The sequence below is a fragment of the Siphateles boraxobius genome, unplaced genomic scaffold, assembly GCF_051911475.1.
Source record: "Siphateles boraxobius isolate OS27281-9 unplaced genomic scaffold, OSU_SipBor_1 22, whole genome shotgun sequence".
Classification (NCBI taxonomy): Eukaryota; Metazoa; Chordata; class Actinopteri; order Cypriniformes; family Leuciscidae; genus Siphateles; species Siphateles boraxobius.
This window is the reverse complement of record NW_027508833.1, coordinates 40294491-40312455: the sequence shown is the minus strand read 5'-3', so window position 1 is coordinate 40312455 and position 17965 is coordinate 40294491. Positions and strand designations below refer to the sequence as shown.

The 17965-nt window shown below is 39.9% G+C and overlaps 1 protein-coding gene and 1 pseudogene across 1 annotated transcript; one reads left to right on the top strand and one right to left on the bottom strand.

Moving 5' to 3' along the window:
* The first annotated feature begins 510 nt into the window (after positions 1 to 510).
* LOC143746389 (uncharacterized) lies at positions 511 to 13058 on the top strand. Its single transcript, XM_077238198.1, has 5 exons — positions 511 to 625; positions 710 to 766; positions 3891 to 4007; positions 12436 to 12621; positions 12927 to 13058. Exons 1-5 carry the CDS (start codon positions 518 to 520, stop codon positions 13056 to 13058), a joined length of 600 nt encoding a protein of 199 aa, XP_077094313.1. The 5' UTR covers positions 511 to 517.
* Positions 13059 to 13627: 569 nt separating this feature from the next.
* On the bottom strand, positions 13628 to 14326 carry LOC143746435 (vesicle transport protein SEC20 pseudogene; annotated as a pseudogene).
* Positions 14327 to 17965: the final 3639 nt, after the last annotated feature.

The following is a 17965-nucleotide window of genomic DNA, read 5'->3' as shown; positions in this document are numbered from 1 at the left end:
TTATTTTATTTTTTAGATTTTTAGATTTTATTTTTTGACACAATAATGAAAAAAAACTTCCACACAAGTGATTGTTTTTGTGTAAGTTGTTGCTCATTTATTGTCTGGTACCATGAACTGCTTTTAAATGTTTTGTGATTTGTTTGGACAAAGGCATCCTTGTAAAAAAGGTATTTAGCTATGAGAAGTACAGATATTTTTGTTATCTTTAAATAGTTGTCATTTCTCCTATGTACTCCTAAAGTACTTTGTTCACTTTTCTTATTGAACTTGAACAAGAGTGATATGAACATTATTTTTGTTGATGGACAGGAGGCCGAAGGAAAACATCAAAATACAGTTCTTAAAGGATTATTGAAATTGCAACCTAAGGCATTGGGGGTAATGTATTAATACCACATACATTATAATAATGCATAATTTAGGAATTCTAGATCACTGCATTCATTCACACATGTATGTTATGCCATAATGAATGAAAAACCTGACCTATATCTGCCCTTAGACTGTCCAGGTAATGATTAGAGTGGTGGTCTTCTTTCTTGGTGTTCTACTCACCATCAATGACTACAACTACCCTGCGATCCTCGTCTATAGTGGCATCACCTATTGGGGATCTTGCATTGTGAGTTTCAGTTAATGTTTTTAATTTTTTGCCACTCTTTTTAATTTCCAGAATGAACTGTGAAATGTCATGTTTCTTTCTCAGTTCATCATTGCTGGATCTCTGTCTGTTGCTGGGCAGGATAAACTTCATCCTTCTGTGGTATGTACATATCACTTAATAGCTTGTTATTTGTCACAATATTTCTAATGTAGGCCTAAATTAAGATTTCATCTACTAGCAAAGATTAGCACATTATAGCTTTAGACTGTAAAAGGACAAGAAAACTGGACTTGTGATCAATATTTGTAACTGAACATATATATATATATATATATATATATATAATTTAGAAGTAAATTTGATTTAGAAAATTAATTAACAGTTATATAAGAGACACTGTGTCACAATTTTCAAGTGTTGGATATACATTTCATGCTTTTTTCTTTGTGGGGTCCAGTAGGATTAAATACAGGAAATTGGATTTTCTAGATTTTTTTTGTAAGTGATACAATACCCTTTAATTAACCACAAGTAAAGTTAAAACTGAAAATGAAGTTAATACTGCATGACACCATATATTTTAGTTACCCACAAAAGTATAAACTGGTGAGCAAAAGGTCTCAAGTTACGACTGTAACCCTAGTTCCCTGAGTAGGGAACGAGACAATGCGTCGATGACGCTTTGGGAACGCCCCTGCGTGAATGCGTCTGAAGCACTTATGTCAACTAGTCCAACGGCGAGAGTGAGCGTCTCGGACGGGTGACGTCACGACCAGGAAAGGATAAAAGCACATCCGGTTTAGATCCACGCTAGCTTCGAAAAAGGGCCAAAGCAAGTCGATCACAGGGATGTAGGAAGTATGTCAAAGTGATGCATCATCTCGTTCCCTAATCAGGGAACTAGGGTTACAGTCGTAACCTGAGACGTTCCTTTTCAAGGGAACTCACGATGCGTCGATGACGCTTTGGGAACGAGAATTCCCAACACGCCATACAAACCAGAGCCTGTCTGTGTGAATACTGAGAGCACAACTAAGACAAGAGCACCTGTGAACCTGGGGTAGCGTCCAGGTCGAAGTTGTAAAACCTTACGAATGTGAGCGGAGAGGACCAGCCTGCCGCAAACCACATCCTACAGGGATATCTACTTATATGATAAGGCTTCTAAGCCGCCATACTCCTATCCTGGTCTAAAAGCACCATGGAGGAAATGACCAAAGGTCAACAGGATGTCTGCTCATACATTCTGATGCCCCAGAAAATAAACTGCTCTCAGGGAGAGCAGCTTCCCTAGGGACCACAAGAGAATCTGGTGCGCCAGTTTGCATAGTGGACGTGAACGCAAACCCCCTTGAAGATTTATATTGGAGACCACCAATGTGTTGTCTAACCGGACAAGTACATGCGGAGACACCGCTGCGTGATCTTGATCGTACGGAGTGTGTTTCCCTGTGGGGAGAACCCTCTGGTCCTGAGCCACCACTGCAAAAGTCTCATGTACAGCAGGCCAAAGGGTATCACATTGGACGCTGCTACCATGAGGCCTAACAGTCTCTCGAACTGTTTCACAGTGCGTGACTGGCCTAGCTTTAGCTCTTTCGTGGCTGTGAGGATAGCAACTACACAAGCATGCAATAAGATGGCTCGCATCGTGACTGAATCCCATACCACACCAAGGAAAGTGGTTCTCTGTAATGGAGTAAACGCACTCTTCTTGGTGTTGAGTCTCAACCTCAATTTCTTCATGTGAGCGAGGACAACATCTCAATGCCGAACCGCTAACTGTTCTAATTCCGTCAGAATCAGCCATTTGTCAAAGTAGTTCAGAATGCGTATGCCCTGCAGCCTGGGCGGGGCAAGAGCTGCATCTACGCCCTTTGTGAACATGCGGGGTGATAGAGCTAGACCGAATGGAAGTACCCGATATTGGTATTCTTTGCCCCCAAAAGAAAACCCCAGGAACTCCCTGTGCTGAGGGAGGATGGAGACATGGAAGTATGCGTCCTTTAGATCTATCGTGACAAACCAGTCCTCGGATCTGATTTGAGTCACGATCTGTTTGAATGTCAGCATTTTGAACTTGAATTTCTTGACTGCACGATTCAACTGAGATCTAATATAGGACGCAACCTCCCGTCCTTTTTCGGAACAATGAAGTAACGGCTGTAAAAACCCGATTCTCTGTCGGGTGAATACACCTGCTCTATAGCTTCCTCAGCTAACAGAGTCTTCTATTCTTGCTCCATTACCAGAGCCTGCTCGGGATGCAGTAACGTGAACAACACCCCGTTGTAGCGTGGCTGACGAGGCACCAGGGGTGGCGGGGTTGGCAGAAAGGCCTCCTGAGGGCACCGAGGTGGGGCGGGCATACTGAGTCTCTCGGGCTGGCCTCTGGTACTGGTCGAAAAGCCACTTCGGTGTCATGTAATGGCGAACCGGCAGGGAACAACCGAACTGACTGTTCTACGACCCTCCTCAGAGGATCGTTTGGGGACGCTGACACCTCGGTACCCAGAAACAGCTGGCAGCACTGCGACCCTCCTCAGAGAGTCGCCCCCCAGAGGGCGCCGAGCAGACAAGGATTCTCAAACCCGTCTCTCCCCGGAGGGGCCACCCTCAGAAGCCTGATAGCCTCGGCGTCAGGATTTCTTCTTAGTCGAAGCCTTCTTCGAGATAAAGACTGTCCTCAGATATGTCTTATCCCAAGACGACTCGGCTGAGACTACTAAAGGAACCAGCCTCTCGAGACTGGTCTCTAATATAGCTTGAGAAGCCAATCCGGCGTCCTGAAATGGATGACCGGCAGGAAATAACCGAACTGACCCCTCTTAAATCCCCCTTCTAGGAAAGACACTGAGACTAGAACACGCTGGAGGGCACCGAAGGGAGATGAGCACCATATGAGGTGTTATTCATTTCCCCTTGGGAACTAACCATTTATTTCCTCAGAATTAAATGACTCCTCAAAGATCAGATGAGTACATATTTAATTTTCTCAAAATTAAATGCAGCCAAATATCAACCGGACACATAAACACAGTCTGGATGAAAAGCTGTATAGTATATTAATACAGACATTTAACTCCTCAATGATTAGATGAGGCAATATTTAATTTTCTCAAAATTAAATGCAGCCAAATATCAACAAGACAAGTAGAAACAGTCTAGTTGAAAGGCTGAATATAGTGTATTAATATAGACAGTCTCAAACAAGGGATGTTGTTTGAGTAAAAATTGTATATCCCCTCAGTGTCTGAAACTTGTACATTCTGTCTTTGTATAGGTCAAAGCCTCTCTTGGAATGAATGTGTTCAGTGCCATAACTGCAGGACTCGCCATTCTTCTGATGTCCATACAATTAGGAGTAATATCAATGATGGATCCAAGTTTATATGCTGAGGTATTACAGTTCATATTTTGTCTTCATGTGTAATGCGTTTCATTTGTTTTTAATTAGTTTTTTGTTTAAAATTCTGTCATAATGTACTCACTGTCATACGCTAGTATGACTTTTTTCTTCCTTAGGCCCTGATCAGACAGAGCACCTTTTTTTTTAATTGTTATCTATTGGCAGTGAGAGTTTTGTGCGCTGTTTATGCACCCCGGGCACCTGTCATTTTAGCTGTCTGCTGTACCTCGAGTTTTTGTTGGAGCGCTCTGACCACCTGAAACTCAACTCGATGTCATTACGTTTTTTTTCCCACTGTCCAATCGAATGATTGGAGAGGCGGGCCTTCCTGTTGTGAGGACGAAAGTTTACATTTGCTTGGAACGTTTATACTGAAATGATGGTGGAAAAATTTAGAATGGTTGTCGCGGGTTATTCTGAGCTGTACATCTCTGTTCCTTCCTTCAGGGAATGCGGTTTACATATGTAACCGAGACGTTCCCTTTCAGTCGGTCATGTTTGACGTATTGCTGCCACCTTCCAGTGCCCAGCGCAAGTCTCCTGATCCTTGGGGTGCCATGGGGCGGGAGATGGGACGGGGCTTAGGCCAGCAAAGTCTTAACTGCTGTTACGCATGACCCATTTAGACAGAATTAGATAACACATGGAAAGCGTGCCCTTTCAGTGGAAAGGGAACGCTCTGGAAGCCCGATCCTGCCCATAGGGAGGTATCATGTGGAAGTTACACATATGGACTGGGCGTTAGGGAAGTACAACACATGGAATGGCCGGTTCATAGCAGGGGAATGGCACAATAATTTGACACTTCGAGTGGGGCCTATGGTGTTGACTGGCTTTTGGAAGCAAGCACATGGGAGGCAACCTGCTCGACATGAAGGCTATAAAATCTAGCGAACGTGTGGACATAGTGGAGTGGCCTCGCAACCTGAGGTGAACAGTAGATTTTGGGATTTGTACAACAAGATGATGGCATCCACTATCCAGCGGGCCAAACTCTGCTTGGAGACAGCCTTACCCTTCTGCTGGCCTCCGTAATAGATGAAGAGCTGGTCTGAGGTCCTGAGGCTTTGCATTCTGTCCACGTATAGGTGCAGAGTTCGAACAGTACAGAGAAAAGCCAGGGCTGGGTCTGCCTCCTCCGGGCAGTGCTGAAGCAGCCTCATATGAAGCAAACCCAGCGGCGTTACCCTCTTGATGTGGATGGCCCAGGAGCCTCTGAAAGTGGCCACTTTCTGCTCTTGAGTGTATTCAAGCAGTTCAACACTGACCGGACAAGTTCCTCTGTGAGGCATGCCGTCTGGTTGACCGAGTCCAGCTCCATACCGAGAAAAGAGAACCTCTACACGGGGGATCCTCTGCAGTTTGCTCTTTTCCCAGTTGACCCAAAGTCCCAAATGGCTGAGGTGACTGAGCACCATGTCCCTGTGTTCGCTACAACTGCTCCCTAGACTGAGCTAGTATCAGCCAGTCGTGGAGATAGTTGAGGATGCGAACACCACGCTCTCTTATGCGACCAATGGCTGCCTCTGCAACCTTCGTAGAGACACAAGGTGACAGGGACAGCTCGAAGGGTAGGACTCTCTACTGATATGCTCGACCCTCAAACAAAAAAAGCGCAGGAATGGCCTGTGTCGCGGGATGATCGAGACATGAAAGTACACGTCCTTCAGGTCAATTGCTGCAAACCAATCTTGGGGATGGATGCATTCAGAAATGTTTCTACATTAGCATCTTGAACGGGAGCCTGTGCAAGGCCCGACTTAAGGTTCGCAGGTCTAAGATTGGCCGTAACCCACCGCCTTTCTTGGGTACAAAGAAATACGGGCTATAGACACCGGCCTTTATATCGTCTGGAGGGATCGGCTCTATCGCGTTCTTCGCCAGTAGGACTGTGATCTCCGCATGCTGGAAAGGGGCCGTTCGTTCAACACAGAGTTGAAGTGAACGCCCCTGAACTTGGGTGGGCGCCGGGCGAACTGAATCGCATAGCTGAGTCTGATGGTATAGATGAGCCAGCTGGACAGGCTGGGAAGCGCTAGCCAGGCTCCCAGAGACGAACCAGGGGATCACTCGACTCGGAAGGCATAGTGGCCCAAAGTGGGTCTGAGTGTGCGGTGCAACACTTACCCGTTTCCATGGCTCGGCAGGGGGTGCGTAAGAAGGCGTACTCGGGTTCTCAAACCGCACCAGTCTGCTGGCTGGTAATGCAAGAGGTGGCAAGGCTTTATAGGGTTGCACACCGCCATTCTGATGTTGCCATTCTTGTGGCACAGAGGAATTAGCTTTTTTTTGAAAATGAGGAATAGTCTTGGTTCCTCACCCGGCTCCACACTGAGGCCTTGATGGAGGCTGCTGCTGAGGCCTAGCGGGAGTGGGGGTTGTGGCAGTCGGGACACTCTCTGCGACCGGCGGGCGGGTGGTGGAACAGAAACAAATATCGCCACATCATCACATACCCTTCACCATACCTAGAGATTGGCATGGTTTTATTTCAGTTAGCCTAATAGCTGGTTTGATTTGCATTGAGAGGTAGAAGTACCCCATGCCAATCTCTAGGTATATAATTGATCTTCACTCATTATCGTTCATCATGACCGACTGGGGTGGATTGATGGTGGGGGGCTCACTGATGGCGCCCCGGCTGCAGGAAACCATTCATCGAGCATCACATGGCTCCTGGGCTGGTAGGAGCCGGAGCCCTGCATGGAGCCCGATCACTCCTCTGTATATAAAGCTGCTAATGCATTGGCTGGGTTCTGGTTATCATGGGAGCAGAGCACTTTGGTATCCCCTTGCTGCAGGGAGAGCGAGTCATGCGGGATATCACCGGCATGAGCCTCACTTAGTTCCCGTGAGCAGAAACCCCACGACTCCATTTCTTCTTGCACTCAGGCTCAGAAAAGCGACTTGCGAGCGCAGGAGCGCAAAGTAGTTTTCCCATTTTCTACTGATGCAATATAAGTGAACCGTATCAATAGGGAACCTATGACTTCAGAAGGAATCTTTTGGTTTGTGTCATTTCTTTTTTTAAGCTTGAATGCCTCAGTTACCATTTATTGTAAATGCGTGTAAAACAGTCTTCAAAATGTGTCCTGTTCACAGAAGAAAGAAAGGTGCATATAGGTTTGGAATAATGACAGAATTTATTCTTAATTGCTTTATTTTTTGCTTAAATATATATCCTGATTGGTGGGACTCTCATAATTAGCTCAAACTATGCTTGCTTCTCAATACATTTTGTTGAATGTTTTGTAGTATTTTAGTTTGCGGATCGTTGGAATAATGCTGGTGTTCACCATTCCTCAGTTCATCATCTCCATCTGTATCTCAGCATTTGCCTGCAAAGCCACCTGTAACACAGACTCTACGCTAGTCAATGTGGCACTAAACTAGGTAAATGATTTATTGGTGGTTTTATCCCAATAAACAATAGTTATTTGTGTTGAAGTCTATGTTTAAGAGAATTATGCAAATCCACTAAATAAGCCACAAACAAAGGTAAAGCTAGCAAAATGAAAAAGTTTGAAATGAAAATGTAAATGTTTCATGGTAAGCTGCCTTTAATATTGCTTATCATGAAATAGATAAAGGAAATATTAGTAAATAACAACATGCTTTATTGTTTTTCTCTTTTTCAATAAAAATAGTCTGTATGGTGTGTGGTTCTTGTTAGTAAAATTAAACCAGATAACGAGTCTGAGTGTCTTGTGTACTAACCATCGTGGGAATTATACCGCGGCCACACGGCCATGGCCGCCGTTGCCCTACACTTTGGCCTTCATGCCCCGTGAAAAAAAAATCATCGTACGGCCACAGTTGCCTGTGTGCCCTGGCCCTGTCCAAGTTCCATGTATAAAGCGCCAATGCGTCGATGTAAGCATTATGAGCGCTGTATACTGATGTGCTGTGTTTTCAATTCATACCAGCAGCCTGAGGGCGCTCTACTGAACATTATAGTCCATATTTGAAACACATGAAGAAGAGCGTTCGACAATGCAGGAAATCCCAAATCCCCGACCACAAACAGAGCTAACAGATCGCTGTAACATGCAGATCAGGGCTCGACATTAACGCTTGTCCGGGACAAGTGGATTTTTTGAAGGGACAAGTAAAAGAGAATTTTACTTGCCCGACCGGACAAGTAGTCTGATTAGAACATCAATAACAAAAATAAACAAATAGCCTACCTAGGGAATCACTAAACCGAGAGAATGATTCTGATTTTATTACATTTACTGTAAGTAGCGATCGATTGTGGATAATGTATTACCATAGACTGTAAAAAAAACTGACAATATTGCCTGTTTTTGTTCTGTTTCAGCAGCGAAAATATTTCCAAACAAAAATCACAGCAGAACCACGGCGCATCTCACAGGAACACTCAACCTGTTTTCATTACTGAATGATTCAGGATTTTGAACGAATCGGTTGAGTCAAAGATGCAATGACCCATTCATAAACATGTGGGTTCATTCTTCAATGAATCAGCCGTTTGAACGAATCGTTTGATTGAAATAATCAATGACTCACTCATTAAGACGGTCGCCTGCCACCACCTACTGGCGGTTTAGTGTTATGTTTAAACGTAGTATCATTCTTTCCAGCGTTTCTTATTTGTATATTTAAATCAATTTCATAACATTATTTTATGCAGTTGTAATTTTTCAGTGTAAATTATTTAATTTGATCAGCCCTACCTAGGGTAACAGCCATATAATGTCTTATTATTCTAAATAATTGAATGTATTGATCAAATTTAGGAATTTAAAATGAAAGATGAAGCATACATTTAATACGATTGGGGGAGGAGATGCCCTTTAAAGGTGCAGATATTACAATATGCCGATTTAATATCAAAGCTGATTGAACACTGATGAGAATATTGCTTAAGAGTAAATTAACAAAAAAAAAAAAATTCCGGACAAGCAACTTTTTTACTCGGACAAGTGAATGACAGATTTACTTGTCCGAAGGACAAGCACATGAAAATGCTTAATGTCGAGCCCTGCAGATTATGTCATTTTGAAGACAATAAACATTTTTGCAATGTTATTTGACTTACCTGTGTTCTTCGAGCCATGTCAGGCATTTTCATAATAATAGATTAATAAGTGAAGTCCTATGACATGATCTTGAAATAAATTTACCTAAATACTGAGTTTTAGACATATCATCTTCAGATTTTAAGTATAACATGGTCAGACATGCGACTTTAGCTGCAGTGCATTTCTAGATTGATACAATGCCAACTTCAATTTTATTTTCATGAAGATGTTTCATAAAAAAAATCTCATAACTTTAATTTTTTTAAATCTATTTATAACTATTTTTTCATTATGACAATAATTAATTCTACATTTACAATAAACTACCAGGTGTCAGCTTTCAAATGAGATCATACTTGTGCTTTTAGTACAAAGGGTTCATGAACTGTATCTGTTTCAGTTTGGGTATGTCATTTCTGGGGATTTTTCAAAAGTGGGGTTGCAGTTTAACAGCTTGTAGTTGGAAACAGAGACCTCTTTCAATACATTCAAGGGTTGCTGAATTTGACAAGCCCTGATCTCAAGCTGAATATTCTTATTTGTACAATCGTATAGGCATCCATAGACAATACATTGCAGACCAGCACATGTGCATTTCCCGATGCAATTGTGTTTTTGTAAATTGCACAATTTGATTTCTCTGAATCCATTGCAGTAAGGCCAGTCAGGCTCACCATGATGCACAGGGAATTACCATGTTATGGTATCAATCTGAATGGGAAAACCATCGAATTGTACTCAATGGCCTTTGTGCCCTGTCATATGGCCTTGGTGCCCCCCCAAAAAAAGAAAAGGTGGAGGCCAAATGGCCTTGCCCCTAAAATTACATAATTCCCACCCTGGTACTAACGTATCTTTCCTGTTACTTCCCAGGGAAACTGAATCACAGTGAGGAGATCCTACCAGACAAAGTTTGAGAGGAATTAATGTGTTTTTTTTAAATGCCTTTTCTAGTGTTGTATTTATGTTATATATAGTGTTATATAATTATGCATATTGGAAAATATGCCCGATTATACTTCTGCATGAGGCAAGGCCCAATGTTTGGTAATATAATTTCATTACATTTTTGACCAAATATTCTATTTGTTAACCAAGTTTCTGAATTAGTATATTAGTATATACTGGACTCCACACACACACATACATTTTGTGGTCAAAATTCAATAAACAAACAAGGTGAAAAGGTCTGCGTTATCCAAAACGAGTCATCTGGGAACAGTATAAATTCTGAATAGGCAGTTTCTCACATTTTTAAAACAAAAGACCTATTATCAATCATTATTTTCAATCTACAGTTTAATAAAAGTATAATCAAACAACTGCACCTATTTCTGAAAATTGCTTGATGATAAATAAGTAGTGTATGTAGCAAAGTAAAAAAAATGTTGTTAATAAAACTAATTTTATTATGTATTATATAATAAGGCTTTGTTTCAAATGGATGAGAAAAATAGCCTCTTGAAAATCTGCAGCTTATCAAACATAAAAATGGGGCGTCTGTCAAATGAAGTTAAGCTGTTTGAGTTTCCAATACTGACAAAAAGAAACGTAGAATGGAAAACATGTGACTTCTCTCTCAATTAAATAAATTACAAAATAAACAACTGAATAAATTAAAATGAATGTCATAAAATCACAAGTCTGTTTTGATTTCATGGTCAGAATCTGGTCTTGGAAAATAAAGTGGTTGTATCCAAAAAGCTCTTAACAAACTTTAGTATTGTTATGTGAGAATAAAGAAAAGAGAATAAAGAAAGCATCAGTTAAGCGTAGACCATTTAAAAAGGTTGAATACACAAATCAAATATTTACATAGATGCACAGCTGCATCTGTCTCAGAAAAAAAAGGAAAAAAAGATGTGATTTGATGTTTTTGATCGATTTGATGTAATTGAACTGTGAAACCAGCATGAATAACTTTTTTTTTTGCTTTGACTGATGTGAATATGCGTTCTCGGCCACATCTAACCACGACTGTCTGGTCTGCATGTTCAAGAGTAGTTTACGTTAAAGATTGTTGCTTTATGTGTAGTGTAATTACTTCATTGAACCAATCTTTTTTCTGGACACCAAATGAGCTGTGGACCCATGGACTTCATCATATAAAACAGTTTCAGTCCTGTCAGACAAGCTGTCAACTTCTGATATTTCCTAATATTTCCTAATTTAATAATATTATTTGTGAAAATAGTAAGCAGTAAACTGGCTAATTTCAATTGTCTCATTACTCAACATTTTACAAACATTTGGTATGCGAAAGATACAAGATAATTTGCAATATATACACAAAATTATGTATTGAAATTATGTATTGAAAGGGCCAGATTTTTTTAGCAATACAACAAAACTAATTTTTTATCATTTTTTTAGTGATGACGGCACGCACAATTTTATCTGTAAAAGACCAATTGGATGGAAACACTTTGTCGATAACACACTTTTTGTATTAATGCCGTAGTAGCGCAGTGTCCCTAATGTTACACTCATTGTTTATGGGTAATATTTCAAATTTGCTCATATAAAAACAGCAAAAAGCCCCATCAGGATTTAATTTATAGTTCATTTAAGGCCTTTTTCCATCCTTTATTGCTAAATCAGGCCCAACTACAGGATTATTGTGTGTTTTGAACAGAGACACGTCTGTTGGTGCTTTTAATCACAGATATTTTTTGTCCTCAATCAATGGCTATAATTTCTGCTATCTTTTAGATTTTATATATATGTACATTTTATCAGAAAGGGCATCAACATAATCTTTAAAAGTATAAAGCAAGCTCATATGAAGCAAGCTCCTCCTTAGCAGTTCTTCACAGTCCACACACACACACACACACACACACACACACACACACACACACACACACACACACACACACACACACACACACACACACACACACACACACACACACACACACACATACACAAACCCACACACACACACACACACACACACACAGACAGATACGCCATAAGCGCGATCAGACATCCTCATCAACATCTAATTTCAGGTAAAATATTTTATGCATCGATTGACAGTTTATTTTATGACTAGTGAGTCTTAGTGTAAACAGTTGTTCATTTATTGCTATACTTTGGCACATAAAATTATATTTAATAGTTTTGGATTCGTTTGGACATTAAAATATACAATCATGCAAAATATTGTGAACAGAGTAAGTTTGAATCCTCTGATCTTGCGGAGGAGAGGAAGACGTCTATAAGCGAATGTAAGCCTTAGTAAAGCAAGTATCTCGGTTTTATCAGTCACTGATCAGATAATGCTTTAATCATAAATACTGTACATAACACAGAAAATAAAACAACCTTGAGTGAGTTGTGAACTGCAGATTTTGAATGCTTAATTGCAGGTGAAAACTTGTCCTGAGATGGAAGCCAGCAAGATCATCTCGACGGACAGAGCTACAGTGGTCATCCAGGTAAACCCACAGGTGACACAGAAGATTGTGACTGGTGTTGATGGACAGGAGAGCAGAGGAGCGCAGCCCAGCACGGCTCTTACAGACTTCTTTACAGCACAACCAAAGGCTTTGGGGGTAATGCATTTAATCATCAATTATAATTCTGTATGATTTTGGGAATATTTTTAGTGTCTAATTTTCTTCTGTGAAAAAATTAACAGAAAATAAAAAGCTGTTATCATATGATCTCAAGTTAATAGATGTGTTCTGGTCTGATTGTGTGTGTGTGTGTGTGTGTGTGTGTGTGTGTGTGTGTGTGTGTGTGTGTGTGTGTGTGTGTGTGTGTGTGTGTGTGTGTGTGTGTGTGTGTGTGTGTGTGTGTGTGTGTGTGTGTGTGTGTGTGTGTGTGTGTGTGTGTGTGTGTGTTGTGCCCTGTCTAGACTGTCCAAATAATGATTGGAGTGGTGCTTTTTTTATTGGGTATCGTACACACTATCGCCTTCGATTACCCAGTTAGCTCTGTCTTCAGTGGCATCACCTACTGGGGATCCATTATTGTAAGTTTCATTTAATGTTTTTTTCTTTAAAGACTTTCTTTTTAGTTTCGAGAATGAACTGAAATGTCTTGTTTCTCTCTTAGTTCATCATTGCTGGATCTCTGTCTGTTTCTGCGCAGAATAAACTTGATCTGTGTGTGGTATGTACATAATGTGCTGAAATCTGTGTGTGATAACTTTTCTTTTGCCACATTGTTTCTAATGTATTCATACACTACTATTATTAAATCATTAAAATCTGTCAAACATATATCAACAGTCCAGATATCATCATCTGTTAGCAGCAAAGCATTTAAACCCGTAGCAACTCCAAATGACGTTTTCTATCATATTTAAAAAACAAAAATGACCCCTTCATCTAAATGGCATTAAACTTGATGATTTATCTCACACTTCTCACCATTTTTTTTTGAAATGGAATGAAATTAAATGGTATCTGATTGTATGTTAGAGTGACAAAAAAAAAAACATTTCATGACTGTACAACAAATGCAATGATTACTAAATATGCTACTGAATATGATGCTGCAATCAGAAAAGCATAAGATAGCCTTTAAAGTGCATTAATGTGCTCCTGAAAGCCTCATCCCACTTCAGTAGTTAATGCTGAAGCTTCTGTCTTCATTTACTCACACTTAAGTGCATTAGTTTAAGAAATGTTGGGCCAGTTTGGGTTGAAAGATTCACAGAATGGTTTCTGGAAAGCAGGAAGCCGCCACTAAATGAAGGGGAAGAGTCTCTTTTTCAGGATGTAGAGCACTGTAGCCAGAAACAGAGCGAGAGCCAGAAAGATCAGCAGTTTGTCCGTCAGTTCACGACGATTATATTTCAGGATCAGTTTCCGGCCCGAATGAATGGTTCCCGTCATGGCCTTAAACTCTTCATTTGTCTCTTGTATAGTCCTGGATGATGTCGCCAGACTTCCGATGGTCTCGTCGCTCTGCTGCACCTGCTGTGACATCATACGACTGATGCTCATCAGACTCTCGGTGATGTCACTGGACGTCTGCACCAAACTCTCTTTAGTGGCCTTCCTGTGTCTCACGGAGTCTCCTCCTTGAAGCAGTTCATCCTTCTCCAGATTATCAATGGCCAGTTTACAGGCCAGATTCGCTTTCCTCCAGGCCATCTGGTTACTTAACATCTGCTTCCGATGGCTCTGCGTTTCACTCAAGATAGCTTGCTTATCAGTCTCTCGGTCTTGTTCTTTTGCCATCTGTTCCATGTCCTGAATCCTCAGTCTTAACTGATTGAACTTTTCCTTGACAGTGGAGTTGAGATCCAGCAGCGGATCTTGAGCACGTCCACAGCTGAATAAAATTGAGAAATGTAGATCTCCTATAAAGTGAATTTTGCTATTCTGTCAAAATGTATATACATATAAATAATTACAAATTGAGGCAAATAAGTTTTAAAAATTCCCCCCAAAAAACTCTCTTTTACCACATAATAAAGTCAGTGTGCAATGTCTAATGTGCAAGTCAGAAGCTTGCACATTAATCTTAACTTTCTTATAGAACAATGACACATTTTTACCATTAGAATAATATGGACTAAAATGAGATCTGACTCGTTATCAATTTACATATTTAAAACCTGCAGTTCAGGACATGTTATAAATGTACACCTTTACTATTACTGTCAGCTTTCACATGTCATCTTTCTTTTCCCCCTGTAGGTGAAAGCCTCTCTCATAATGAATGTGTTCAGTGCCATCACTGCAGGGACAGCCATTGTTCTGATGTCTATAAAGATACAGATCATTTCCGATCGAAGTTGGCGCTATTGCTATGATTATTCTTCTGACTTCTGTTCAATTTTGAAGGTACTAAATGTACAATGTGCAATACTATATTAATGTGATCAGTTTAAATTATTTGTTTCTTTAATTGATGCTTACTTGAATAGTTCACCCAAAAATGACAACTGTGTCATAATTTACTAATTGAAACACATTTTTACTAATAAAGATTGTGCTTTTCAGTTTTTTCTATAGAGTTATAATGACTAACGATTGGAAATTGTGCTTTAAATGACACAAAACATAAAAGTAAAAGTATCATAAAAATTACAAAGTAATCCATGTGACTTGTGCACTGTTTCAATTGTTAAAAGCCATATGATGACTGTTTATATGTAGTATAATATGAACTTTTAGAACCTCACTCAATATAATTGATGGGATATTATTTGTAATCTACTTTTATATGAATATATTTTAGAGATATGATCTGGGGATCGTTGGAGTAATGCTGGTGCTCTCCATTACTCAGTTCATCATCTCCATCTTTATCTCAGGATTTGCCTGCAAAGCCACCAGTAACACACACTCTACAGAGGTCAATGTGGTACTAAACCAGGTAAACCATTTAGTGGAAATGATGTGATTGCTAATTATAACCAGGATGGCAGTCAGTTTGATCCAACAAACAATAGTTTTTTATTCTATATGTTTAACATTTAGGTGAAATAAGTCACACACAAAGCTATCAGAATGGAAAGTAAAAATAAAATGTTACCAGAATATGTTCAATTGTAAACTGCCTTTTTAATCACTGGTCTAAAACTAGGACAATCTACTACAATAGCATTTTACATTTTATAAAAAATAATATTTTAGTCTTGTATTGTTGAAATAGCCATGCTACATAGAAAGCAACTAATTTACTTCTAATTAAAAACAACAACTGCACACAATATAGGAACTATAAGTAATCATTGTAAACTTCAGCCGGGTGACAGTGCTTTTTAAAAGTTCACAGGGCTTTTCACATCACCACTCATCACAGTACAGCCTATAAACATTTATATGGTGTGTGTTTCTTGTTAGTAAACCTGATAACGAGTCTGAGTGTCTTGTGTACTAACATATCTTATCTGTTACTTCCCAGGGAAACTGAACCACAGTGAGGAGATCCGACCAGCCAAAGTTTGAGAGGAATTAATATCTCATATTGTTGAATCTGATGAATATGCTTTTAAAATGTAAAATTTAAAGTATACCAAATAAATAGTTTGTTAATGCAAAATTTTGTGTCTTTTGTTTTAACCTAAATAACATTTTACATAAATTACATAAAAAAAGAACTGCTTCTTAGCAACATCTTGTGGCAGTTTGGTGTTGCAACAAATAAATTGATGATGGTAAAGTGTTTTCTTAGTGGTTGTGACAATTAGCGACTGGAGTACCCGCGTGAGCCACTGGAGGGTACTCTCTCCCTGTGTTATGTTTCATTATGGAATCATTATGTTTAATTATGTTCAGTTGTGTTTGATTAACCATATTAAGTTTTCCTGTCTTAAGCCTGTGTTTTCCCTGTGTTCAGTGCGAAGTATTGTATAGCGTAAGCGTACCATTCTGAGCATTATTCTCTGATTCTTAGTTCTTGGCAGGGGCGTCATGCAAGCCAAAATTCTGGGGGGGCACAATCTGAGACGTTGCAATTGTTTTCTGACGGGTGATATGGATCATGTTAGGAGGGGTCAGGAATTTTTTCAATTCTGGCTGCTAAACATACCATTTCAATGAAGTTTGGGAGGGACAGAAATACCTTAATAGAGCTAGCAGCAACCCCCCTCTATCTGAGGACTCAGTTAAAGTATCTATTTTGTACGTTTATGTAAAAGACAGGTTGATGAAAGAACTGTAAGCTCAAATTCAAAAGCTTTTGAAGTCTACTTCATTAAAGCATGTTTACACACACACTTACTGTACACTTAGGCCTACTACACATGATTTTAAAAACAGTACCATTGCAGTTTTTATGTTATGATTTTAAATTGGTATTTGACCTAAGAACGATCTTACATTAAAGGTACATAAAGGTGTTGAGGTCTGACTTTGTGGTGCTCTGAAATTAAGTTATTTTAATATATTAATATGTGATGAAGGACTTTGAAAGAAGTTTGTTAGATTTCAGTGCTGAATAACGTTAACACTACCTCGTTTATTTGAAAATGGTTAATCAACCGTGAATAACAGTCTATGGGAGAAACATCAAGTCGATGCCTTGATAACGTTAGGTTGGATTTTGCAGTTAGCCTACAACAAATTTAACACCCTCGTTTCTATGAAACGGAAAACAATTGAACCAGCTGGAGACTTTAACACAAGACAAAAGAGAACAGATGTTTCAAAACTGATCAGATAACGTTACTATGGCTTATTGGCTTTGTATGGCAGGCAGTAACGTTAGCCAATAGTTTACGGTTAGACTAGGCTAGCTATCGATAACGTTACACTGACACAACTTAAGTTAATGCTCTGAATTCGCAGCTAATATCAAATCCATAACTTTTTGATCAAGTTAAAATTTCCAGGTCAACCACAAATACTCCCACTACCTTTTAATATCATCCGATAACTAATTCAATGCCGATTTGTTGCTTTGCCCTCTTACCACTTCAAGACCATCTGTAAAACATTGCCAGCTCAACGTGCGAGACGAGCGAGTTGCTTGAACATACACAGCAAAGATTCTAGAGCGATACGCGCGTAGCGCTCTAGATTTGATATACACAGACACCATATTAGGAAAAAGGGGCGGGCTGATGCTGACCGATTTATTACACATCCAGAAGAATACATTTGAGTCGTTATAGGCTCTGGTAATTATGGAGCATAATAGGAATAAAGTTGTGACAAAAAAGTTATCAGGGAGGAAAAATCTGAGGGGGCACGTGCCCCCTCTCTTTGAATGGGCATGACGCCACTGGTTCTTGGTATTTCGTGTTTCCCTGGACTCTTGACCTTAGCCTGTTATCTGGACTCTGTTTATGAACCTGTGCTGCCTGCCTCGACTTTGACCTGTTTGACTTCAATTCTGGATATCCCTTTCAATAAATATCTGCAAATGGATCCGACAGTCTTCGCCTCTGTCTGTACGTTACAGAATACTTCGCCGAACGAGGATCCAGCAGAC